Source organism: Strongylocentrotus purpuratus, unplaced genomic scaffold (genome assembly GCF_000002235.5).
Source record: "Strongylocentrotus purpuratus isolate Spur 01 unplaced genomic scaffold, Spur_5.0 spur5_contig_850, whole genome shotgun sequence".
Classification (NCBI taxonomy): Eukaryota; Metazoa; Echinodermata; class Echinoidea; order Camarodonta; family Strongylocentrotidae; genus Strongylocentrotus; species Strongylocentrotus purpuratus.
Genome location: NW_022145558.1, coordinates 419138 through 444694, shown reverse-complemented (window position 1 = coordinate 444694; position 25557 = coordinate 419138). Strand labels below are relative to the sequence as shown.

General features: G+C 38.1%; 1 protein-coding gene and 1 non-coding gene across 2 annotated transcripts; both read left to right on the top strand.

Moving 5' to 3' along the window:
* Positions 1-310: 310 nt before the first annotated feature.
* Positions 311-24891, top strand: LOC591603 (ADP-ribosylation factor GTPase-activating protein 2). Its single transcript, XM_030994076.1, has 13 exons — positions 311-440; positions 3043-3161; positions 4105-4177; positions 6544-6675; positions 13746-13923; positions 14278-14402; positions 16286-16446; positions 17107-17235; positions 17884-18039; positions 18677-18817; positions 21150-21285; positions 23849-24043; positions 24553-24891. The coding sequence occupies exons 1-13, from the start codon at positions 369-371 to the stop codon at positions 24568-24570; spliced, it is 1635 nt and encodes a 544-aa protein (XP_030849936.1). The 5' UTR covers positions 311-368; the 3' UTR covers positions 24571-24891.
* LOC115927949 lies at positions 8494-8627 on the top strand. Its single transcript, XR_004065798.1, has one exon. It is a non-coding gene; the product is annotated as a small nucleolar RNA SNORA57 (small nucleolar RNA).
* Positions 24892-25557: the final 666 nt, after the last annotated feature.

Below are 25557 nucleotides of genomic sequence, written 5' to 3'. Positions count from 1 at the left end.
TTATTCTTTCCATATGCATAAATACTAGTCGCTGGTATTAGTCATTACTCCGGAACCGGAAATTTGACGAAACTCTTTTTTGACCTGCCTTGAATCGTCCATTCCATTAAGGGGATGTTTAAACAACCTTGTCATTACGACGATACCGTTATTGATTTAAACATTTGTTTACAAAGTTATCAAGATAATTTTTGATTTTTTAATGGATTGAAAAAATAGAACACTTTACAGTGAAATAATTTTAAAATATTCAGAACATCATAAAGTGTATGTTCGCGTCTATTGAAAAAAAAAATCCTGGGATTGAATCTAGTAATCTATTCTACGTCATCAATATTACACGACGACTTCTGAAACGATACGGAAAAATGGCTGGTGGTCCCACAAAATCCGATATTCAGACAATTTTCAAACGTCTACGATCGATTCCAACAAACAAAGTAAGTATTTCTGAACTGTTACCACCTTATGATAAATTATCAATAATTTTCCTGCCCTAAATTTAATGGATTTACCATAAGAAATCGTAGCATATTCTCCGTCGTTCATGTCCAGTTCGTTGTGTGGTGTCAGTGTGATTGTGATTGTGTATGCTTGCATGGCAAAGCCGGGCGTAGACCGAAAGCTTCAGTCTCTATAATCGTCGGTTGTTCCACTGAGACTACGTCTGGCTCCACTAGACCTCCGGTTATAGAGACTGAACGACTGCCTATGCCAGCCTGTGTTGAACTTATTCCGCTAGATTTTAGCCGCTAGGCCCCTCCCACAAACTTGCCACGGCCGTATTGTTATGCCCCCAAAATCCCCCAAAATGTCATTTTACCTCGTTCATTTCCAATTTTAAATTAGGCCTAGGCTATAATACATCGGTTCCACTTACTAACTTCATTGATATAATCCGTTTAATGGTCCCTTTTAAGGAAATTATCGGTCAAAATCGACATCCATGTTGAAAATCTTGCAAGCCGTGTTTAACTCTCGCTGCCGTCAATCTCATCCCTTCTAGTCTACGCCGAAGGCAAAATGATTATGAAGGAAAAACTGTGCGCCATCTACACGTTCGTAATGGCGTTATCACAGTTTTTCCTTCATAATCATTTTGCCTTCGGCGTAGACTAGAAGGGATGAGATTGACGGCAGCGAGAGTTAAACACGGCTTGCAAGATTTTCAACATGGATGTCGATTTTGACCGATAATTTCCTTAAAAGGGACCATTAAACGGATTATATCAATGAAGTTAGTAAGTGGAACCGATGTATTATAGCCTAGGCCTAATTTAAAATTGGAAATGAACGAGGTAAAATGACATTTTGGGGGATTTTGGGGGCATAACAATACGGCCGTGGCAAGTTTGTGGGAGGGGCCTAGCGGCTAAAATCTAGCGGAATAAGTTCAACACAGGCTGGCATAGGCAGTCGTTCAGTCTCTATAACCGGAGGTCTAGTGGAGCCAGACGTAGTCTCAGTGGAACAACCGACGATTATAGAGACTGAAGCTTTCGGTCTAAGCCGGGCGTAGCTAGTCGCATACGCGCTGGTGCAGTGTGGTGTGAAGATGTCGATGTCGCTGAAAAAATTACTGAGAAATATGGAAATCAAAATTTTGAAGAGTAGATCTATTCAGTTTCATTCTGAAAAAAACAATTCTTGTTCTAGTTTTGGTGATGAAATAACTGAGCCGTGTGATGACATTATCTTTCTATGTAACAGTGCTATATTATTTAATTAGACTTGCATAGCCATAGATCTACATCTGTACATTTGTGAAATTATGAATGAATTATGAATGAATTATGTTTGTAAAAGTTGTATTGTAATTGGGTGATGTAATGTATTTACAGTAATGTTTGTTGATCAAATGATTTCAGTTTGTATCAGCTCAGAATATGGAATATGCTTTGTTTCTACAGTATGTTCTATGTACAAAAAAGAATTAGAGTTTTGAGAAATAAAATCAATCATTTAATTTCAATGAATACAAAAAATATAATTACTTACTTACTTTACTGTACTTACTTTAATACACGATGTTGTAGGTCTAAGCCTGTTCATCGATCCAGGATTCTTCCATGATTACTGCTATTTGTGGAGGGAGGAGGTTGTGTAATTAACATGAGACAATAGACAACACCTAGACCGGCTCATACAAAAGGCTTACATTCTTTGACCAGTGACTATCAAGTCTATTCTTAAATGAGTTTACCGACCCAGCTGCCACAACGTTTTCTGGGAGACCATAAATTTATTGACATTATCGTTGACATTGCACTCTTAAAGTTAAACTTATATAATTTGATGCACTAAAACAGGTTTTTTTAAAGGTCAATACACTGTCACAATTCTGAGTATGAGGTGGCAATTTGATGTGCTGCCCTAGAAATATTTTGGCTGTTTTTTGTTTTTGTTTGTTTTTTCAGCAATGCCAGAATTTAGAAACATGTCATGAAATGGCTTGAATTTAATTCAATATTTGGCCAGGGATTACGGTTAGGCTGAATGGAATGCTAGGCAATTTATGAAATTTGATATTGACTTAACTACTACTCCTGCAACACACTTTGAAATTATTCAATAATTTAATTATTTAAGTTTAACAAAAAATGTGGAAATTAGTTGCCGGCGTGATAGAGCTTTGCTTACCTTGCACGACCACCTGTTCCTGATAATAATGAACTGACACACGATTTACATGATTGAAATGTTCACCTCTACAGAGAGTTTACGATGTTGATAATGGCTGAAAACACAAGTAATGATTAGTCTATGAAAAAGGCTGATTTTGCTTTGCCAATTCGATGCTGACTTTGCGACAATAGCGATTATTGTAAAAAGGCTCACATGCTAAATTCAGTGAACTCCCAGGGTGATTATGTACACTAAACTAACCTCTACAATAAAGAAGAAAATAAGGATTTCTCTTTAAAATACTATGGTTTTCAACTTTTCACTTTTGTCAATTGGTCATGGAAAGAAAGATAAGATAATATAGTGACTTTTTATCGTTTATTATAAGAGGTAACTTTTGTTTTGTGTCCTTTCCAGATATGCTTTGACTGCAATGCCAAAAACCCAACATGGGCTAGTGTTACGTATGGTGTATTCCTCTGTATAGACTGTTCAGCAACGCATAGATCACTTGGTGTCCATTTAACATTTATCAGGTAAGCAACGATCTTTGCACTCAAATTGATTGTATTTGATGATGGAAATATATGTTTAAATTCTACATTTATCTGGTAAGAAAAGGTATTTGTGCTTGAATCAAATGTGTTTGTAGAATCTATGGAAAGGTATCTACTGTAGGCAATTTTAGATAATAATATACATGTTTATGAATAACTGGTAGAATTGTAAGATGAGGATTAATTAGTTATTAACTTAATCTTTGTACATAAAAAGTACCTCTCTTGGTTTGTATATTTGGCTCTAGTATTTTAAGCATCGTGATTGGTCAATACGCGTCACATGACATTGACAAATTTTTGATGCAAGCACGATTTTGCAGAAATGAGTGCAGAAAAAGCGCAACAAAAAGTTATATTGCACGTGACCATGGAGATCCAGTGCGCGCGCGTACGTGTAGTAATTGACCAATTGACCAATTGTGCGAAACGTAAATGCAGTGTACGCTCGGTTTCTTCAGATGGTTCGCACTGTCAACTCGCCGCAAGCGGCTCGTTGCACAGAGCGGCACCAATCTAAAGAAACCTCGCGCGTACTGCATTCACCGCTATTGCACTCTGGGACGTGCGTTATTTGTATAATATATTTTTTTCTCTCTCTTCCTCTCTGTCCCTTCATACCACCTCTTCTTTTCTCGACCATATCTCCTCTCATACATTTGTTTATTAGTTCATGAATATGCTGTCTTCCAGCATCTCTTCTTTTTTCTAGCTCCAGCTACAGTACATTGTATCTTGTATATTTGTCTTTTTTCCAAAGAAAGCATTCCTTTTCCAATATTGTAAAGACATGAATCCATCTTGTTTGACCCATATATTGTGCTTAACAAATTTGCAATGTTCATTTTCCTGAATTTTATTGGTGTTATGGTGTGACTGAAGTATTAGCGTTTTGTATGTTCATCTTTTCTTCTTTCTTCAGATCAACTCAATTAGATACATCATGGACATGGGCTCAGTTACGTGCAATGCAAGTTGGAGGCAACGCCAATGCAGTAAGTTGTTTGTATTTGTAGTTGTAATCCAGAGCGATTTTATGTCAGTTACCTTTTAGTGGTCAATTTTATTCATCATCTCTTGATTCCGATTGTAAGAATTACACTTAATACATGAGCACAAAGAGCGAAAGTCACTGGAAATTGATTCAGTACACATTTCTGAAATTGTTGACTTGTATCGTAAACTGTAAGAGTGAAAGATAAGAATAATCAATGCCACTTTGAAGATGCAAAACTGATTCATTTAGACACACTGGTTTTTGTAACTGCCTTAAAACCTCTTTTGTATTTTCTTCTGTTTTGTGATCACATAATATTTGGCATTGTACACTTCTTTAACCTGCTTTGTTATGTATAATTCTGCTGTGACAACTGACATGATCTTTGTTATATTGTTCAATCAAGGGAAAAAATAATTTCTGTTGAATGACAGAATAATCAATAAATTCTAAATACTTAGAAAATTGTGAACTGCTGAAGATTTACCCATGTGGTTAAAGGCCCCTATGTGATCAAGGCCTACATGTACTTGTGTCCTTCATGTCATTTTACCCTTTTTTGGAATAAGTTGGCTTTTAGAATTAGTCATTTTTTTAATCATTCTTTTTCTTCCTCTGAACAATTACTGAGGCCCAAATTCATGAGGCAGGTTTATACATTTAGACTATGGATTAAACATTCATAAGGAAGTATTGACATTGCATTGAACAAGAGGCCATGAATGCAGCACTCTCATAGAGGATTAAATCATGGCCTGAGAACAATTCTGGCCAAAGAGGGTGCTTTTCATAATATATGATAGCTTATCAGTTTTACGATATATTACGAGCCAGAGCAATATAACACCGAGTTCCTATAGGAAATCTATTTATTCAGATGGTCATATCTCAGCCAATATTTAACATATTCAATTGGTTTTCGACATTTGGACATTTATTTTGATGCTCTTTCAGAAATGAAGAAAAAATTGAGAAATTCAAAAATAGATTTGTATGATGTCAGTGTCACAGCTTCGGTACTCAAATATTTTTTATATAGATTGCTAGTAGTTTGCTACAAAGTTGCCTACATAGCTGTATGCACTGAATACCACCCAGGTGTTAAAATGGGTACCCGGTAGGATGCGAAAGCTAATGTGGTTTGATAAGCAATGGCGCTTGTAAAATGGCGACTGGCTGGAATGCTCCCCAGGGAGTGGAGAATGTGCATACTTTGTGTGCGGGTAAGCCTGAATCCGATGACCGGGGTAATAATATGTTCCGCGCCTAGAAACAAAGTATTAGGCGCGTTATAAATGTGAGCTATTATTATTATTATTAATACCTTCTCTACATGTGTATGTCACATTCAACGCTAAAAATACACGGGGGCAGTGGGCGATTCGCCCCCGTGAGCTCCATTATCGCCCCGTCAGGTTTCTCACAGGGGTGATTGCAAAATTAAAAATCGCCCCCGTGGAATTATAAAATAAAGATTATCTTTTATGATATAACTTTAACACAATATTGAGTATCAATTTTCAAACCTTAAACCAATGAAATGGTACTTAGATGGCGCTATCTCTCCCATCTCTATGAGTATTACTGATACAAAAAAACGGAAGCTTGCACTATATTGTGCGGCCGTCAGCAGTGACTATACTGCGCCGGTAGTACAGGTTTGCACGCTGACGCCCAATATCTGCTGAAGCTGGAGACGATCACGCAAAGACTGAAATATGCAGAAGTTTTTTGTTGTGAAAAGTGTGAATCCTCTGAAATCTGGTGATTCCAAATTACCAGCAAATTATGTACCTCGACCAGTAAATCAATATCGAGAAGAAGAACAAGACCAAAGATGTTGCAGGGGCGGATCTAGGCGGTTTAGGGGGTTTAACCCTCCTACCCCCCCCCCTCCCCCTTGGGCTGCCAAGTGAAAATGCGATGTGCATAGAAAAATGCCATCATGTGTCCAGACCTACACAGTATATGTCAGTAGATGTTAGGAAAACATCACTGTCTTAGGGAGGTTCAAAATAGCAACAATAAAAATCGCCTCGCCGCTATGCGGCTTGTTGACGATAAATGATAATGATAAAAAACAAGGAATTTAGGAGTTTAATGGGTACCAATTCAATGGAAATTTTTATTAAAATAAGAGCCCCTGTCAGCACTAAAAGAGCCCCCGTGAGAAGGCTCGCAGGGGCTCTTTTGGGGGGGAAAGAGCCCCTGTGGACAAAAAATTAATTTGAGCCCATGTCACATTTATTCAGTTGTCTGACTGCTATACTCGAGTCACTATGAATTATAAATATTCATCACAAGTACATTATTATATGCATATTCATAATCAATGCCTGGTCATCTGTTCTCCGCCTTTTATAGGTTGCCTACTTCAGACAGCACGGAGCCTCCACCAACGATGCTCAAGCCAAGTACAATAGCAGAGCTGCCACACTCTACAAGTCCAAGATCAAGGAACTAGTTGCAGCCGCCATCAGAAAATATGGCACAGAGGTAAGAATCATGTTCATGTGTATCCACTAAAGCCTTGCTCACATGTGCTGCTTGCGAACTGTTATTTTAAAGCCCCACTGCACTACTTATAGCTACTTGCGCCCTCTATATAGCAAACAATGCCTAATCGGTGACCATTGATCCCCCGTGATCCTCTTTTTCTTATGTTAATTGAGAGCTGATTTGATGAGTTAACTGCGTGTCAGTGACCTTGCAGGGAGGTCTCTTCCTCCTGGCTAAACTAGTGCAAACGGGCTTTAAAGCATGCTGTGCTTCACATGTGTGTATCCTATTACACACAGACACACACACAGACAGACAGAAAGGTGAGTAGGCACATAGAACCTTGTTGCTCACAGCTACCCTTCTCATCCCCACTTTCCATTCATTTTAGTGACACAAAATGGCGGTTTATGCACCATATGTGAAAGAACCTTGAATATCCACTTTAAGGTCGACCCTAGCAGGGTGCTACAAGAATTTTTTTCACCACTTGCCCTGTCGGGCAAGTGGGTTTTCAATTTACTTGCCCAAACAATATTTCCACTTGCCCAAAACTTTAAAGCGAAAAACCATGAAAACAAAACAACAACGGCTTATATTCTGGGGGTCTCGATACTATTATCAAAATGACTCGCTCGGTCGGATCTTGAGACCGCAGTAATAAATTGAAAACGAGACAAAAACATTCATCTGATTTATATGAGCAGCGAGTTTTAAATAATATGTTCACAATCATTAACAGTCATTATGAATAAATATCAAACATTTGACTTTTTGTACTTACTAGAAAATCCCTGTTGTTTATTCCATTCCGATTCGCACGTGTTCATTTCCCTAGAATAATGACGTCATATTTGGCGTGATTCAACCAATCGGCAATCAGAGAATAGCAAAGGCCTGTCGGTGCGGCCTGCAGAGCTAGAGAGAGAGAGCGCGAATAAGCTCGCAGCTGGTACGATCGCGCTAGCTGTCTCTAGCTAGCTCACGGCCGGCCGTGCGTGGAGGCGGAGCGGCATTCATGGCTTGAAGTGTCACTGTTGCATGCGCGCTGAGCTAGCTGAGCTGGCTAGCTGTCTGTGAAGTTTTTTCGAAATCGGAACGATCGCTTTTTTGCTTCTGGATTTTGACGACGGGTAAGAAGTTGACGGGTGAATGGTAGAGTTCTTGGACACTAGGAAATTACTGTAAAAGTATCACTTGCCCGAATCGGGCAAGTGATAATTTGATTTACTTGCCCGACGGCTCAATTTGGTTGCCCCGGGACGTCGGGCAAGCGGGTTTGTCGCGCCCTGCCCTAGTTGTAGATCTATGCATGAGACATGAATAATTCATGTCGTAGGTGCTTTCTTCCGCACAGGTGCTCAATACAGTTGGGGGATAAACAATGTTGTATATTAGCATGAAGCGTTCAAAGTAGGAAATATGAATTGTATGTTTTAGAATCTCAAGGGTGAGTCCAAGGAAATTGGTCATTTTGTGTTTCATGTGACATTCAGAGCATGATGAATATTGAAACTATTCTGTCCCTTTATATTTGGTCAGGGACCTATTTCACAAAGCCTTTTTTCAATGACAAATGACAAAAATCAGTGACAAAATCTGCTGATAACCAATCAGAAGCAAGGATTTCAATAGCTTATAACAAAAACTGTCATTTGTCACTGATGGCAAGTTTTGTGAAATGGGGCCCTGATCACAGCTATCAGTGCTATCAACTCAAGGCAATCATCAGGGCCCATCTTATAAACAGTTGCGAATAATCGCAACTTATTGGCGCTTGATATCAATTTCAACTATGTACCGGTACGTAAGAAACCTCCTTTTCTTGGCATCTCTGAACTCTCCCCATGTTTATGAGATGAATGCAACCAGGAGGAAGATTAAAAATGATGAACCTTCGGTGTCAGGGTTCTTATGCCCTGGTCCCATCCTCTAGCATCATTACAGGGTTCTTTATGGAAAAAAAAAAAAAACATTAAAAAAAATTACCGGGTTTGTACATGAGAGATAGGGGCCTGCAAACTTGCTCTTGGTTATATTACTTTCGGTTGATTCCGATCAATCGCAATTCTTAAGACAGGGCCTAGATGTATTATGCTATAGTTAGTAATGTTTTGGATGCGCCCGTAAATAACCATAAACCATAACTATGCATGAATCCTTCCGCTCAAAGAATATATTAACCCTAAATAGTCGCTTTTGTAATTAAAACATGATTATTGCATGTGAATGCTACCAGTAATATTTTTAAAGCAATTATTTCGGAAGAATGAGATTCCCCTAAAGCGGGAGAGCTCGTCTACCTCATGCTTGCTGGCTTTCTGTTAAGCTTTTTTGGGTGCTCTGACGATTCTCGCTGCTGCAATTAGGGTACTTGGCATGTACCGTACATGTATGTCTCTGGTCATACAGTAATATGGCTTGCCAACGGGTGATGATATTCATAGTTCTGCCTGGCAGGACTTATTGTTTGAATGCACTGAGTGCTACGGTTGCCAAAGCTAAAGCAGGGTTAATAATACCCAAAGTCCTTTGGAAGCACATTGAGACTTAGTATATGGTAATGTGATATGCGCTGTACACAGGGAAAAGGTTACTTAAAAAATTTCGGGGGCTACTTTTCAACCTTGCTTGCATGAAAATAACACTCTTTAATTTGTTTTGCATTGAACTCTATGCAACATTTTGGGGCTTTTTTATGACTTTCGGGGGCTCTTTGGGGCATTTCGGGGGCTAAGTCGCCCCGAGCCCTCATGTATTTTTTCCCCTGGCTGTATAGCAACGGCATATTATCTAAATGAATATAGGCAGGAATCAGAGATCAGGGTCAAGCCATGACCTGCTAAATCTTTTATTCCGTAGATGAATGATAGATCAAAGAAAGATGATTTGTGGAAATGGGTAAGTATGTCATGGTATTCAATTAGACTGTGTCATCAGCAGTAATTGAAATGGTATTGCGCTTATTGTTGGGGCCATTTTATATATATGATCATAGCAAATAAGGGCTTGTTCAGAGATGAGGAGCTAAATCGTGGCAGGTTTATTATCAATGTGTACAAATACATGGCAACTGCACACAACAAAGGTCCTACGCATTTTCATTGAGCTCTGTGTTTGTAGATACAATAGCATCATTTTGATTTTTTTTAAAGAGAAAAAACGCAGCAGTTTCCTGCATCATATCTGAACAAGGTCGCTGCATTATCCTTCCTATACATGGGCTTTGTAAGTGCGCTTTATCTGGGGTGATGAGGTGTTCATACATGCTTTTATTTCTTGGCCTACCTACATGTAGATGTCGTTAGTGCTTGGTCATTAGCTTTTCACATGATTGCTGTGGCAGGTATCACATATGTAATTTTTTTCTCTCGACGAAATGCTAATTTGAGTTCAACGCATACAGCTGGAACCCCAGTCATGGTGCAACACTTACAAAACCGACTCCAGTGCCCTTAAATTTCTTTGGCAAATTTGCTCTTAGCTACAGTAATCAAATGCCACAATTTTAGTAGTTTATAACAGTTACTGTAACTTGTTATTGCTGACAAGTTTTATGACACAGGGCCCGGACCTTCTGTAGCCTGGACAAAAAATCAAATTATCCAGAATGGCCTGGGGTTTGTCGATGAGTTATCTGTCTGCTTGGAGTCGGTGTGGCTTTGCGACAAGGGTATAAGATAAGGAATTAGTCAAGTGGCTCGAGCTATGAGATTACTCTTGGCAATAACTCAAGAGTTGTAATCTTGCTGGTGGCTCTATGTTGCCTCCAAGCTGTATGCTTTGGTGAAAGTGCATGCACATGTACAAGCTCACTGTGAAATATGTTGCAGTCTTCTTTCTTTTATACTTTGGTCAAACCACCAAACTGAATCACAATTCACTCCAAACCAACTGATTCTTGCCCATTCAGGGTAACGTTATATTTTGATTGGTCTGTTAACAGTTGGTCAGGTGGCGGTCTCTGCGGCGTCACTTGGAGCTTATATACCGTATTTGCCGGCGATAAGGCCGCACCGCCGCATAGGCCACACCCCCAACTTTGACATTTCAAAGAGGGGGGTAATAATCATAATTTTCTCGAAAACACTATTTTTTTTTACAAACTGATACCAAATTCATTCATATTCTTATAATTTACCGGAAGTTTAGATATATGCCTACCACAATGTACGGTGTAATGCGAAACTACATGAAATGGAAAAACAAAATGGCGACTGTCCCTTCCTTTACCTTTGCAATGCATTGGCACAAACTTAGATCAAGATCTATCGGCAAATGTTGTGTTAGGACGTTTATTTTTGTCTTCATGTCAACAATGCAAGATAAAATTGTCGGTAAGATGTTTGGAAATGTCCTGTTCCATAGTGGTATTGTTATTTTACCGTTTCTAGTCCCATACGTGCAAATTTGTGTTGGTTTTGACTTTCGTTTTTTTTTTATTTTTTTTTACTCTTTCGTCGTAAAGGCCGCACCCCAACTTTTTGATATTTTCTCTTCCAAAAATACTGCGGCCTTTACGCCGGCAAATACGGTAGTGAGTGATTTCAAGTTGGATGTTTAGGGCTGGTGTTAGTATTTAATAAACACTAACACCAGCCCTGAACACCAAAATGGAAAGCAGCAGGTGATAAGGCTTGGACCTCTGAATACTGTCAACTTACGGTAGCTAGTGTTATCGATTTTGCAAAATTGTCGTCTGCTGAACCGACCTTTGTGGCTGGTGTTGATATTTAATGTACAAATGTCCTATTCACTAACACTAGCCCCTAGGGATTCAGCAAATGTTGATTTCCAGTTCGGTGTTAGTGTTGGACAACAGTCAACACACGAACGACGCTAAATTATTGTCTGATGATCAAATAGAAATATGTGAAACAGGTTCTTAACTATGTGATTCATACATTCTTCAGTGTAAAATTAGTTATCGTGTAAGACCAGAGAAAGAAGTGTAAATTTATTTTGTGCTTTTCATGATATCTTTAATATTTATGTACTATTTTTAAATCATCGTCAATCGAAATCAAGTGTGTGTGGTGATGTCACAGTGCCACGGTGGTGTTAAGCTATCAATATTGATATCGGTATCGGGCTTTTAATTTCATCATCAAATGTTTAGCTCGATTTAAGAGCTCTTGACTGCTCTAAACACTAACACTAACACCCAACTTGAAATCACTCAATGCCTCCAATCGGTCAAACCCAGGGCTTTAAATGATCGGTGTTGCAATGAGATTGTCTTCAAGACAAAATGTGTTAAAACAAGAACTTTTACTAACCATCTGCCAAGGTATATCATTTTTCTCTAACAGAGTACCGTAGTGTTCTGCATTACCGTATGAAAATACTACCAGCTGCGATGAAAACCAATCATATTTATTTAACTTGGTGGCTTTGAAGCTATTAAAAATGATATACCACATGTCTAGATGCTAGGCCTCTGATTTGTCAAAACTGCAGGCATGAAATTGGCTGCGCATAGTATTACTTGCTTGTACAATGCAAAGACACATTAGATGTGCATGAAGTCAACAATGGATGCGAGCAGTGGATACACACACTTCTTTTAAAGGTAAAGACCAGTATGGGAAACGCCCCAATTTCAAAAAATGAAATGGAAGCTCCTATTACCAATCATGTGAAAGAGTATGTTTTGACTAAAACATGATGATAAAAATTTTGCCGGGAAACCGCCTACTTATTGATATATTTGGTAAATTAGTTTATCTATTGGTGTGTGAGAGATAAACGCACGTGTCGCGCACGTGTGCGTAGTCCCATATACATCTTTCTGCGTGTAACTTTACGAAGACTGGGCCAAATTTCTTATCATTTTGATGATTCCAGAACCTTGCAGTACACACCAATACTTATATACTTATATGCTAGATGATCAACCTTTTCTGATCGATTCCACAACGTTTCTTTCACAATGCAATGGCATGACCATAACTGGTCTTTATCTTTTAACCAGTAAACTCCCTACCTATTGAGAATCTATAAGCATGACTGCTGAATTTTCAGGTCAAGATTAAAGGTAAAGCTCCTGTGTGATCTCAACAGTTTCAAGATCAGGTTTGGTTATAGTTTGAACCATGTCCCTCAAGGCAGTCAATATCTGTATAGTATATTACTGTAAGCAGCAAAATAGACCATTAGCTATATTTAGCTTGCATCATTGCCGGTATAAGAGGGTAGAAAAAATACATTATACAATGTAGGTCTCACATAAAGGTGAGATAATCATATGAGGGAATGCAAGGCATAAGATAAGGCCTGTAGTTCATAAACTGAAGGCTAATCCCGGTGATTGACAATACCGTAAATCTCCGTGTATAAGGCGCACCTGTGTATAAGGCGCACCCCTATTTTGGGGAGGAAAAAAAAAAATTGTCTTGTTTTTGTTTTGTTGTTCTTGTTTTGTTGCCGAAAACCCATGCGGGGAAGGACCTTCATTTAACATCGAGGTGCAGTTAAAGGAGCTGATTTGTGCTTGTAAACTTGTCACAAATAATAGTAACAATGTCGTTTTTAGAAGAATGTGTAAGATCATTAATGTAAGTTAAAAACAATAGAGTACCTAGGTCCTAGGATAGATCCTTGTGGTACACCATTTGTTATATAAAAAAAATGAGGAATTATTATTACAAACTACATATTGAGATCTATTAGAAAGATTACTTTCAAACCAAGATGACAGACAAATTTTAGTGTTGTTGTAGCTGGGAGACATTGCGAGTCATAGCGCCATAAATCGAAAATAAATAAAATATATAAAAAAAGTAAGATAAAATAAAAACAAATTTAAAAAATCTGTACCTGTGTATAAGGCGCACCCCCGACTTTCTTTTTTTTTTCGGCGGCAAAAAAGTGCGCCTTATAAACGGAGAATTGCGGTACCTGTTATTGGATAAACACTTGATTGATGTTGGATACCTCATGAGAGCCCTCAACTATGTTTCTTTAAGCCTCTACATTTATATTCAATTACAATTTTTTTTGTTGCTATTTTGAAGTTGGCTGGATCACGACCCTGTGTATTGTCTTTTGTTTTTGTTTATAATTAGCTTCATCTCGAGGACTTTGTGCAGTCCCCTCAACAGAAGGAAGTAGACTTCTTTGAGGAACATGTCGATGCGCCCTCTAACATCACACCGATCCCTGCAGAAACAAGCAACGGCACGTTAACTAGCGCTCAAGAATTGGTCCAAAAAGTTCCAGTACCGTCGGCTTCGCCCAAACCAGGTGAGATAATGCTTCCTACTTTCATGGAATGATTACCCTGTGTATAGTTACCACCTACATGTGTACTAAATATGTATTTCAGAACCTGTCTAGGGCAGTGAAAAGTATGCACTGGAGCTCTAATGATCTGTAAAAGAACTCTCGTAAAAGTAACAATATAAAACTTAGATATCACTTTGAGATTAGTTACAGCCAGTCTTACTTTATTCTACATATATTCTTTTGTCATGATTGTGTAGAATTTGCAATGTTTTGTTTGTTATATATTTGTAAAAATGCAACAGAAAATGAAAATCAAACAGACATAAATAAATCAAATCAAATCAAATAAATGTTTTGCTGCACCCTTCACAGCTGTAGAAGAACCTGCGGGAGCACCTAACGTGGAAGCAGCCCTCAGTACGTCGCCCTCCCAGGTCAAGGTGGAGCCAAGGAAACCCACCATCGGACAGAGGAAACCAGCAAGTGCAAAGAAAGGGGTAAGCATTAACTACCAGGGGGGTGTTTCACAAAACTTGTCATCAGTGACAAATGACAGTTTTTGTTATAAGCTACTGAAATTCCTGCGTCTGATTGGTTATCAGCAGATTTGTCAGTGAATTTTGTCATTTGTCATTGAAAAAGGCTTTGTGAAACGGGTCCATGACGTCAGTCAATCAGAGTTCTTGCTGCTGGCATTATTTCTATCCAATATCAATGATGTGATGATGATGAAGGTGATCATGGTAATGATGATGATGATAGTGATGATAATAGTGGTGGTGAGGATAATGGTGGTGATGATGATGATGTCAACACTGATAGTGCTGATGACAACGATGATGATTAGTGTTATTGTGCTTTATGATGACAATGTCAACGATAGTGATGACCTGATGGTGACAACGATGGGGATGATGATGGTGGTAATGATAGTGACAGAGCTGCCAACCATTATGTTTTAGTTTTTTCCTCCAAAGTACGTTTTTATGCCTCCGTTACGAAGTAGCCGGAGGCATTATGTTTTCGGGTTGTCCGTCCGTACGTACGTACGTACGTCTGTACGTCTTTACGTACGTCTGTACGTACGTACGTCCCGTTCTTGTGATCGCGTTATCTGAAGAACCGATCGATGGATTCCTGCCAAACTTTGGTCATGTATGTATCTTGCAGAGCCGATGAAATGATTAGATTTTGGGGTCGCGAGGTCAAAGGTCAAAGGTCACAGGGCTCATTAGGTATGTAAAAACAGCTCGTGATCGCGTTATCTAAAGAACCGATTGATGGATTCCTGCCAAACTTTGGTTATGTATGTATCTTGCAGAGCCAATGAACTGATTAGATTTTGGGGTCACGAGGTTAAAGGTCAAAGGTCACAGGGCTCATTATGTATGCAAAAACAGCTCGTGATCGCGTTATCTCAAGAACTGATTGATGGATTGCTGCCAAACTTAGGTCATGTATGTTACTTGCAGAGCCAATGAACTGATTAGATTTTGGGGTCACGAGGTCAAAGGTCAAAGGCCACAGTGCACATTATGTATGCAAAAACAGCTTGTGATCGCGTTATCTCAAGAACCGATTGATGGATTCCCGCCAAACTTAGGTCACGTATGTTACTTGCAGAGCCAATGAACTGATTAGATTTAGGAGTCATGAGGTCAAAGGTCAAAGGCCACAGCGCACATTATGTATGCAAAAACAGCTTGTGATCCCGTTATCTCAAGAACCGATCGATGGAATCCTGCCAAAATTAGGTCATGTATGTTACATGCAGAGCCAATGAACTGAGTAGATTCTTGGTTCATAAGGTCAAAGGTTAAGGGCTTATTCTGTATATGAGAAATTGCTTGTTATCACGATATTCTGAGAACCTGTCAATGGATTACAATTGAAATTGAATTCGAAAAATTCCTTCTGTTTTGGTTTGTAAAATTGCTCTATGACGGAGGCATCATTTTCGACTGCGCGCAGTCGAATTCCATCTAGTTTCTTCATAAAATACTTTTTAAAAGATTATTTCTTTTTAATTAATTTTTTTTACATACCGCACAAATTAAACACTGATAATAACAAAATAACAAAAAAAAAAAAACCTACTTGTAAATAAACTATAGGTTCGTATATGGTAATAAAAGCATGAGGAATGGACATTTCTGCATTGGGAGTGTGTCGCGCGTGGTTGTAAGTTTCGTTTTAATGAATTCCTTGTTTTAGCTTGAAATTCCATATCTTTGCCATCATGGTTCCTTTTTTTGGCCGCACAAGGTTGGCAGCTCTGTAGTGATGATGATGATGTTGACTTTGTTGATTACTTCGGCAAGGATCATGACGATGATGATAATAACATTACCTTATCATTTTCGATCTTCCGTCCCATCAGCTTGGAGTGAAGAAGAGCAAAGGTCTTGGAGCCCAGAAGGTGAAGGCAAACTTTGATGACATTGAATCCCAGGCCTTGCAGCAGGATAAGATGAGGGAAGAGAGCGCAAAGATGATGGAGCTTCAGAAGACCAAGACAAAAGAGGACGAAGAAGCAAGGACGTGAGTCTACTGTCTACTGCATTTTGTTTGCCCTCCAATATTATCATCCCATGGCTGACGAAGTCGGAGGGGATATACAGTGCGTCCCAGAAAAAACAAAACCCAGAATTATCGATGTTTTATCATAACTTAATTACAATTATGATTAATAAATGACACAGATTTATAAAGCTTAGATCCTCCTCTCTCACTTGATGCATTTCATATGATGCATATTTCACGCATGAGTGATTAAAAACAATATGAAGAGAGGGTACCAAAAAGTCACTTGGCGGGTGGTATCTGAATTTTAAAGAGAAAATTACATTCCTAGAAAGTTTCTTTTCTGCCCTCTCATATGACACCTCAATCTGGAGAAATGTGCCAGGAATAACAAAGTTCTGTTTGTTTAAAGTAATGTTTGCATTTCTATGATTTTATTAAACAAATACATTTTCACTGGCTGCCTGCCGTAGCAACAAACAACAAACTCAGTTTCATGGACGATCAGCCATGCATGAAGTCTTTCGTCTTCTTTTTTGTTCGGGCAAACAGCCAGTGGAACGGATTCGTTTAATATAAAATAAAAACATATTGAATACACTGATTTATTATAGCACTTGGAAGCCTTATATGGATAATAATGAATTGTATCTTCTTTTGTTTGCTTGATGTATTTAGGGCATCCATGCGTCTTGCATACAAGGACATGTCAGTAGAGATGAAGAAACAAGAAGATAAACTGAAGAAAGAGGATCCCCACAAAGCTAAACAGATGGAACGTCTTGGAATGGGGTATGCTGGTAGAGGGTGAGTTTCTTATTAATCACTTCCTTGCTCTCTTCTTCCCTTCATCCTTCACCTTTCTGCTTATCCTTTCTTCCTTTTATTCTTCTGCTCACTTTTTAAATGTGTGGAGTTACATAACTTGAAGAGGGTTAGTTTCTTATCTTTCAATTTCTTGCTCTCTATCTCCCTTTCATCTTTCCTATTATCCTTTCTTCCTTCCTCTCATCCTTTCTTCCTTCTATCCTTCCTCTCACTTCTTGATTGTTTGGAGGATGATAACTAGTAGAGGGTAATTTACTTATCTTCTGATTTGCCATTCTCCTATTTATACTCTTCCTTCATTTTTCCTCCACCTATCTCTTTTCCATTTCCGTCCTACTTTCTTTTCTTGTTATATTGCTACTATTACATCCTTTCTCACAAGGAATAAGAATAATGATAAACCTCTTAAAGCCCCACTTCACTACTTATAGCTACTTGCGCCCTCTACATAGCAAACAATGCCTAATTGGTGTCTGTTCGTCCCCCATGATCCTCTTTTTCTTATGTTAATTGAGAGCTGATTTGATTATAACCACCTGTCAGTGACCTTGCAGGGAGGTCTAATCCCCTCTGGCTAAACTAATACGAACAGGCTTTAATCAGAGTTTTCTGTGTTTTTTGTTACAGTGGAGTATCACATTCAGCTATGAACGATATGCAGACCATTGAGCAGGTCAATCCAGTCAAATCGGGCGGCGGCGGTGGCAGCCGGACAAAATCAAGGGATTTCTTTGATGAATACGACTCTGGCTTCTCACGGGGTTCATCTTCTTCCTCATCAAGGTATGTTTCTGTTTCGGTTGCGTTGGTATACTCGGGGTTAACTGTGCTTCATCAACGTTTTGATTAGTATGGTCGTATATGTGCTGTGGCAGGATAGAGTGTTTCACATTTGAAGTTTCTGCTTGAAGACTGCACTGGAGGTCAATTATATTGCTTTAGGGTGGTGTCTACATGTATTCATATACAATATATTTATTGGAAAGTACCAACACAAATAAACACATATGGGACTGGATCAAAAATTTATGATAATAGCAATGTTGTAGAGAGTTCTTTGATGGCTACAACTTTGGGATCTCATGCAGTTCATCCTCTACCACATTAAGTTATGTCAAATGGTGGCTTAGGATGTACATGAAAATGCATCGAGAAGTACCAACATGCAAATGCTCACCTGGGACTAGACACGAGGAATGGTGCTGAAATCTTCATGGAATAAAAAAAGCACCAACATGGATAAACTCTCCTAGGACAAGGCCTAAGGGCATCGCTGATCTACTCATACATAATTAAACACCAGTGTGATGATGATTGTAAGCTTCTGAAGATGGTATTTCGTATCAAGCGCTATTTAAATCCTGATTATTATTATTATTATTATTATTATTATTACCAACTATTTTAAATTTCTTTGCAGGGGCTTCAAGGACTCTAGCTCCGCCTCTTTCTGGGGCGATGAGAAAGACGATGAGAAAACCACAGATTCCAGCTGGGACATCATCGACAAGAGTGAAACGAGGCAAAGCAGTTATGACAGCATAGCTCCTCTGGAGTCCAGGTATTTTGCATGCAATTTTTCATTTGAATCTGTTTTCATGATCAGGTATTTTTTTAAATTTTTATTTGTGTGTGTATATATATCCATCTGTGTGTCGGGAATTAGGAAAGGGGTAGAGGGAATATGGGAACTGAGATTTGCTTTTTTTGTGGATTGTGCTGGATGCTTTTTAGCAACACTTTTGCTTGCTTGTTCTTTTGCTCTCTCTCTCTCCCTCTCTCTCTCTCTCTTTCCCTCTCTCTCTTTCTGTCTCTGTCACTCTCACTCTCTCTGTCTCTTTCTCTCTCTCTCTCTCTCTCTCTCTCTCTCTTTCTCTCTCTGTCTCTCTCTCTGTCTCTCTCTGTCTATCTCTTTCTCTGTCTCTCTCACTCTTTCTCTCTCTCTCTCTCTGTCTCTCTCTTTCTCTCTCTCACTCTTTCTCTCTCTCTCTCTCTGTCACTGTCTCTTTCTCTCTTTCTCTCTCTCTCTTTCTCTGTCCGTCTCTCTCATCCTCTTCTTGTTATGTGCTAATTTCTATTATCTTCTTTTCCCCATTTCTTTTGTTCTTTCTCACTTTTATCTCAACTAAGTCTGCTTTTTACTTGATTCGTCACTCTTTCTTCCTCACTCTCTTTTTCTTTTGTATCCATCTTATTTATCTTTTCTCTAGTATTCAGATCTCTTCCACCTCTTTCTCCTACTCTCCATCTCTCTCTCTCTCTCTCTCTCTCTCTCTCTCTCTCTCTGCTTTGTATTTCAGAATTTTGTTCTCCTTTCTCCAAGCTCTGTCTCTCTATCTTCCAACTTGATCCTTTCTGGTTTTATTTTTTTACATTTATTTACGCATAATATTTTCTTGTAACCCACTACTAACCTCTCTTTCTGTCATTCCCTGCCCATGCATTGATTCAGAAAGAAAGACAAATATTTAGCATCATCATCAGTATAGTATATATATAAGCATCTTCATCACAGTTTTATCTTCATCATTATAACTGTCATTGGCGCAAATACATCAGGAAAGAAAATATGATTTACATTTCTTTTGTTTGAAAAGGAAATTATTTATTCATTGTGCATATATGCTTCATCGTCAAGGAATTTGCACATTGCACCTAAAAGATAGGGTTAAAATATCTAGCCATTTGATTAAATAGAACACCAACACCAGATTATTTGAGTCTTTGGAGTCTTTAAAAAATACTGTTAAAAAAAAAACTAATAATTTTTATTTAATTTTTTTAATCAATTTTTTTTAACAACAAATAACTATTGCGACTGATTACAACTTTCTCTTGCTCTTTATCCAAAATATATCAATGAAAGGGTCTATTTGGTCATACTCAATGTTGCAGTCTATTTCAAATCTTGTTATTGCTTTTCAATTGCACTTTGAACTAACATTTTGCAAATTCATTTTAAGAGTTGAATACTCAGAAAGAAAACTAAATTATCACTTATTTCACAATTTTCCTTTGAAGTATGAACATGTGAAACCAATCTGCGCAAGAGAAATCTTCTACATATTCCCATATTCACTACTCTTCTTGAGTCAGTTTTAACGATTTCAACTTTTTGGTAGGTTTTGGGATGAAGTGCTTCAGATCCAATGCTAACGCTGAGGGATAAAATTATTACGATGCTAACATAAAATGAAGCTAATTGATGAAATTGTTAAGATGCTAGCAATGAAATATAGCTTACAGGTGACATGTTTAAGATGTGTCTGATAAAAATGAAGCTACTTATTAGTATCGGCTTGCATGGTGATGAATCTATACAGTAGATTGACGGTTGCACCATGTGATAGGGGGAGGATTGGGGAGTCCTTGAAAGGACTGTTGGTAGTCTTGAGCTTAGAGTTCTAAAGAGACGGAAAGTCAACCTGTTCAAGCCCCTTCTACCACCCATCCTCTCCTACCGGCGCTATAGTTCTCTTTAGAACTATGAGCTCAAGGAAAATTACCAACAGTCTTTCTCAGGATTACACACACTCAAGAAAGTGTGTGTGTATTGGGTTTTTACAGACGTGTATCAATCAGATATGATTATTTACGTCTGGGGACCGACCTTTAAACGTCACCATCCGAAAGACGTGACTCAGTTTCGAACCTGTGTTTTCAGCTGAATCAGTTTGTAACTTCCATTATAAGCTGGATTACACGCACATGCCACAACGCCTAGTTGTAGATTACCAACAGTCCTTTTCAGGGCTTATCCCCAATCCTCCCCTCTCACATGGTGTAACCGTAAACCAACTGTATATAAACTGAAGCTTAGGGATGAAATGCTTAAGATGCTTACGATAAAATGAAGCTAAGTGTCTGTCTGTATGATTTTTGGAACCACTTAGGACCAAACCCCCGACCAGAAAGACCGACTATGACTCTGGAGCTTCGTCAAGCGAAGCCTTGAAGCGTTTCGCTAACGCCAAGAGCATATCGTCAGACCAATACCACAACTTGGATAAGAATTCTGGATCTGATACTGTAAGCATACTTTGTAATTTGTTCATCCAAAAAAAATGAAAAGAAAAAGAAAAAGAGGTTTTCAGAGAATGTGGCATTTTGTGATGAATTCATTTTGCTGACCTCACTCCTCTCATCTTATTGGTGTGGTCAAGTGGTTTGATGGCTGTTCTCTCTAGGTTCGTGGTTCAAGTCTCGGCAGGGAAGAAATAGGACACAAGGCAATCCAGCCTCGATGTTCAAGTTCTGTACCTTTCTTATGATTTTTGCAGTTTTTTTTCTCCAAACTTTAAGAAATGCCTTGCTTATGTTTTCTGCTCTCAGTTAAAGCAACTTGATATCTAGGTTGGATTGTCCATAAATGTTGATGGTTTTGTTTATATGGTTTTGCTTTTTATTCTGAGAATGAAGTATTAGTTTTATTATTGCTTGAAAAATATATTTCGATTGCCCTTTTATTATGTACACACAACAAAGATGGCAGTAGATGACTAAATTGGCCCTATGGTTTGGGATTTTGAGAGGCCATTATGGAAAGTATAAAATGCAATGCAGCAAAATGCTGTGTGACTTTTAGGCAGAAAGGAGTCCTAATATTTACTGCTGTTACAATGACTGATAATAGACAAGTTTAGATATAATTTTTTTCAGTAAGCTTTTATGAGCTTTTTTAATAGACCATTCTCGTAATGTAATCAAATGCACAAAGCTTTTGTTAAGTGCCATGTTGCAAATTATTTCATTCACCTCTTATGACTTACTGTATTCCAATAGTCACAATGTAAATAGCATACCTTAAAGGTAAAGACCAGTATTGGAAACGCCCCAATTTCAAAAAATGAAATGGAAGCTCTCATTACCAATCATGTGAAAGAATATGTTTTGATTAATACATGATGATAAAAAATTTGCCAGGAAACCGCCTACTAATTCATATATTTGGTAAATTTGTTTCTCTCATGGTCTGTGAGAGATATAGGGTAGTCCCATATACATCTTTCTGTGTATAGTGCTTGTAACTTTACGAAGAATGGGCCAAATTTCTTATCATTTTGATGATTCCAGAACCTTGCAGATGCTAGATGCTAGATGATCAACCTTTTCTGATCGATTCCACAACGTTTCTTTCACAATGCAATCGCATGACCATAACTGGTCTTTACCTTTAATTGTTGCTAGATAGGACAAACATTATGGCTTATCCTACCTAACAACGCAGAATGTATGCAATTTGCATTCTGACTATTGAAATACAATTATTTGTAACATGTGAATGAAATGATGTGTAACAAGGCACTTAGCAAAGATTTGTGCATTAAATTTGATTACATTACGAAAATAGTCTATTTGAAACTAACAATTTATTAAGAAAATCCACTCCATACTTATCATGCATCATCAATGCACAATTACACAATCTTCAGAAAGATCATCCAATCACAATAATTAACAAAACTGCTTGATAATAATATTAGATTAAAAAGCACCTTTTCAGATTAGATACAGAGTGCATAAACAAGAAATACTTACAGACAAGTTAGATGCTTGTAAAGATATTACATTGTCTGATGCCTGCAGAATGTAGACTGTTTTTGTTGTCTATGTTGTGTATATTATATAGCCAAAATTAGACATGATTATGCAGTCACTTAGATGTGATGATCAACTATAAATGTGATTTTCAAATCAGATTTGGGCATAAAAGATCCATTCTTAGCATGGCTACAAAACAAAATGGAATTGGTTTATCCTAGGCTAGAAGCAATCTATTCATATTTTATGTTTACCTGTTGCAGTTGTCTTTCAGTATTCAGTGTGAGGGTTTTCATGTGTGGGCTTTTGCTAATGATCACATTCAGGCTCCTTCTCATATGCCATGGTAGAATGTGACTAATGGGGATGGAAACAAAGAATTGTGTGAAAGAGAAAATCATTTATGGGAGCCTTTGATAATTTTTTCGTTGAAGTTTAAGGAATGTTTATTTTTTGGTATTTGGGCAACCTCAAGGTATTAACTTTTTTGTTCAATGTCTCATACATAACCATGACGTATTATAAAAAATACTAAAATGGAAAATTTATCATCATATCATTGTCCTGCATATTTGGCCTGATACATCTATATATAGTAAGGCTATTAACTTCATGGTATTTCATGCAGTGATCAGATATACTATTACAAATCTTTTCAGCTTTCAAGAGTTAACCATCTCTTTGATCTAGTGCCTTCTCTTTTAATTGGGGAGTGTTTCAGAAAGAATAAGATCAACTTTGAGTTTGACTTAAATATGGCGGGCCGTTCATGCCACTGTTTGCTCTCACCATTTACGGGCTTTTGTCTCTCAAGAGACGTACAAATCATGGTCACAAATCTACAGAATTTTCTTTCTTTGATAGTTCTTTATCAAAGGGAAAGATATTATCTAAAGACCATAATTGTGAGATTAACCAGTGGCATTAATGGCCTTCCATAGTTAGTTCAACTTAAAGTCAATCTTGGTCTTTGTGAAACACTCCCCTGGTCCTCAGAAACCCCAATTTTTAGTCCATTGACTGATCTATTTTCTTTCTTTTTTTCTAACAGCATGAGGACCAGCAACGGGCTGCCCAGTTCGCGAACGCGAAATCCATATCAAGCGACGAATACTTCGGGAGGACAGCGGCGAGGGGGTCCACCGGAGCTGATCTGGGGGCCATAAAGGACGGGATGAAGGACGGCGTCAACCAAGTCGCCGGCAAACTGTCCCGCATGGCCAACGGACTTGTCAACTCTATACAGGTCAGTTTTTAACCCTTTCAGGGGGGCGTTTCACAAAACTTGTCATCAGTGACAAACGACAGTTTCTGTTATAAGCTACTGAAATCCTCGCTTGTGATTGGTTATTAGCAGTTTTGTCACTGATTTTTGTCATTTGTCATTGAAAAAAGGCTTTGTGAAACGGCCCCCAGGCCCAATTGCTCACATATTGTCCTTCAAATTGGCAGCGATATTTTCCTTTTATTGCTAATATGTTCCAATTAAATGTAATGTATCTGAAAATAATATACTTTATTCTTGGGCGGGAATGTTGTCGAAAAGTTGATTAATTTAAGGATTTTAAGGCTCATTTTCCTTGTTTTGCACAGCGACTGACAGACTGTGTCTGCAAACTAGTTTTGTGTTAGAACCACAGGGAATAATAATAGTCAATAATCAGTGGTTTATGTGATTGACTTAATATCTATGGGAAAATGGATTCTCTAACATCATTTAGTTTTAATTTTTTTGTTTCTTCTTATTTTTTTCAGGATCACTACGGTTATTGATGAAAACGTGTCTAGTCTACCCCCATCCAAGTGTCTTTGTAAGTCTCCTAGAGCCATCAAGAATTCAATCGAGACAGAACACGAGAAATGCTCATCAGGACACACGCAACTAGCCAAACTCTGAAACCAATCAGTTTTCCTGATATAATGAAGTAACTTATCAGCAACAAACGCCTTTAAGAGTTGTTCACTCCTGACCGATGTAAACTGAGAAATGCACAATAGGCCTGTCCTCATCAGCTCGAGATTGTCAAATATCTTGCTATTTGAACTATCCCGATCGCAAATTATCAAGTTATTTTGCGTCTTCATCAGCCCGAAGTTGCAATTAGTGGGATATTTGTTTGAGATAATTATCCTAAGATATCTTGGGCTAGTTAGCAAAATATCCCGCTATTTGTCTAGTGCGTTCTTCACCAGCCCAACGACTCGCACTATGCGTGAACGCTGAGCAAAATATCTGGAGCTAATTTCTCGAGCTCGAGTTTCAAGTTTCGAGGTCAAGTCTCGAGCTGATGAAGATGCGATTTGTAACTTCGGGATTATTTCCCAAATCTGAAATAGCGGGCTATTTGGCAATCTCGAGCTGATGAGGACAGGCCTTATGTCATTTCAATTTCCCATAGGGGATGTTTCTCAGGTGGTTAAACATGTCATGTGTGAATAAGGCTTTAGGACATTTGTTGCAGTGATTCTCACATCACACAAGTCTTGTTAAAAATTAGAGTTAATGCCTTACTGGCTCATAGCAAACAAATTGAAATGCCAAATCAAATGACCTTGTTTAAAAAAATGTGGTAAACTCTATTCAGAAACATGTTAATGCCAGGATCTATTACTGCCTGGCATCTACGTCAATTTGTCCTATTTTTGATAGTTATTTATTAAATTCATTTTAGGGTATTAAACTCATGTTCTTCCAAATCATTTGGATTTATCATATTTATGTCCTTTTGAAATCATGGTGAAGGGAATTTGTAGCAAACT

What these genes read in the sequence shown, in the direction of transcription:
- LOC591603 (XM_030994076.1), top strand. Translation starts at nt 369, where the DNA reads ATGGCTGGTGGTCCCACAAAATCCGATATTCAGACAATTTTCAAACGT. An exon ending in GATCGATTCCAACAAACAAA is followed by an intron (nt 441 to 3,042) that starts GTAAGTATTTCT and finishes TGTCCTTTCCAG; the next exon opens with ATATGCTTTGACTGCAATGC. An exon ending in GAGGACGAAGAAGCAAGGAC is followed by an intron (nt 16,447 to 17,106) that starts GTGAGTCTACTG and finishes TGATGTATTTAG; the next exon opens with GGCATCCATGCGTCTTGCAT.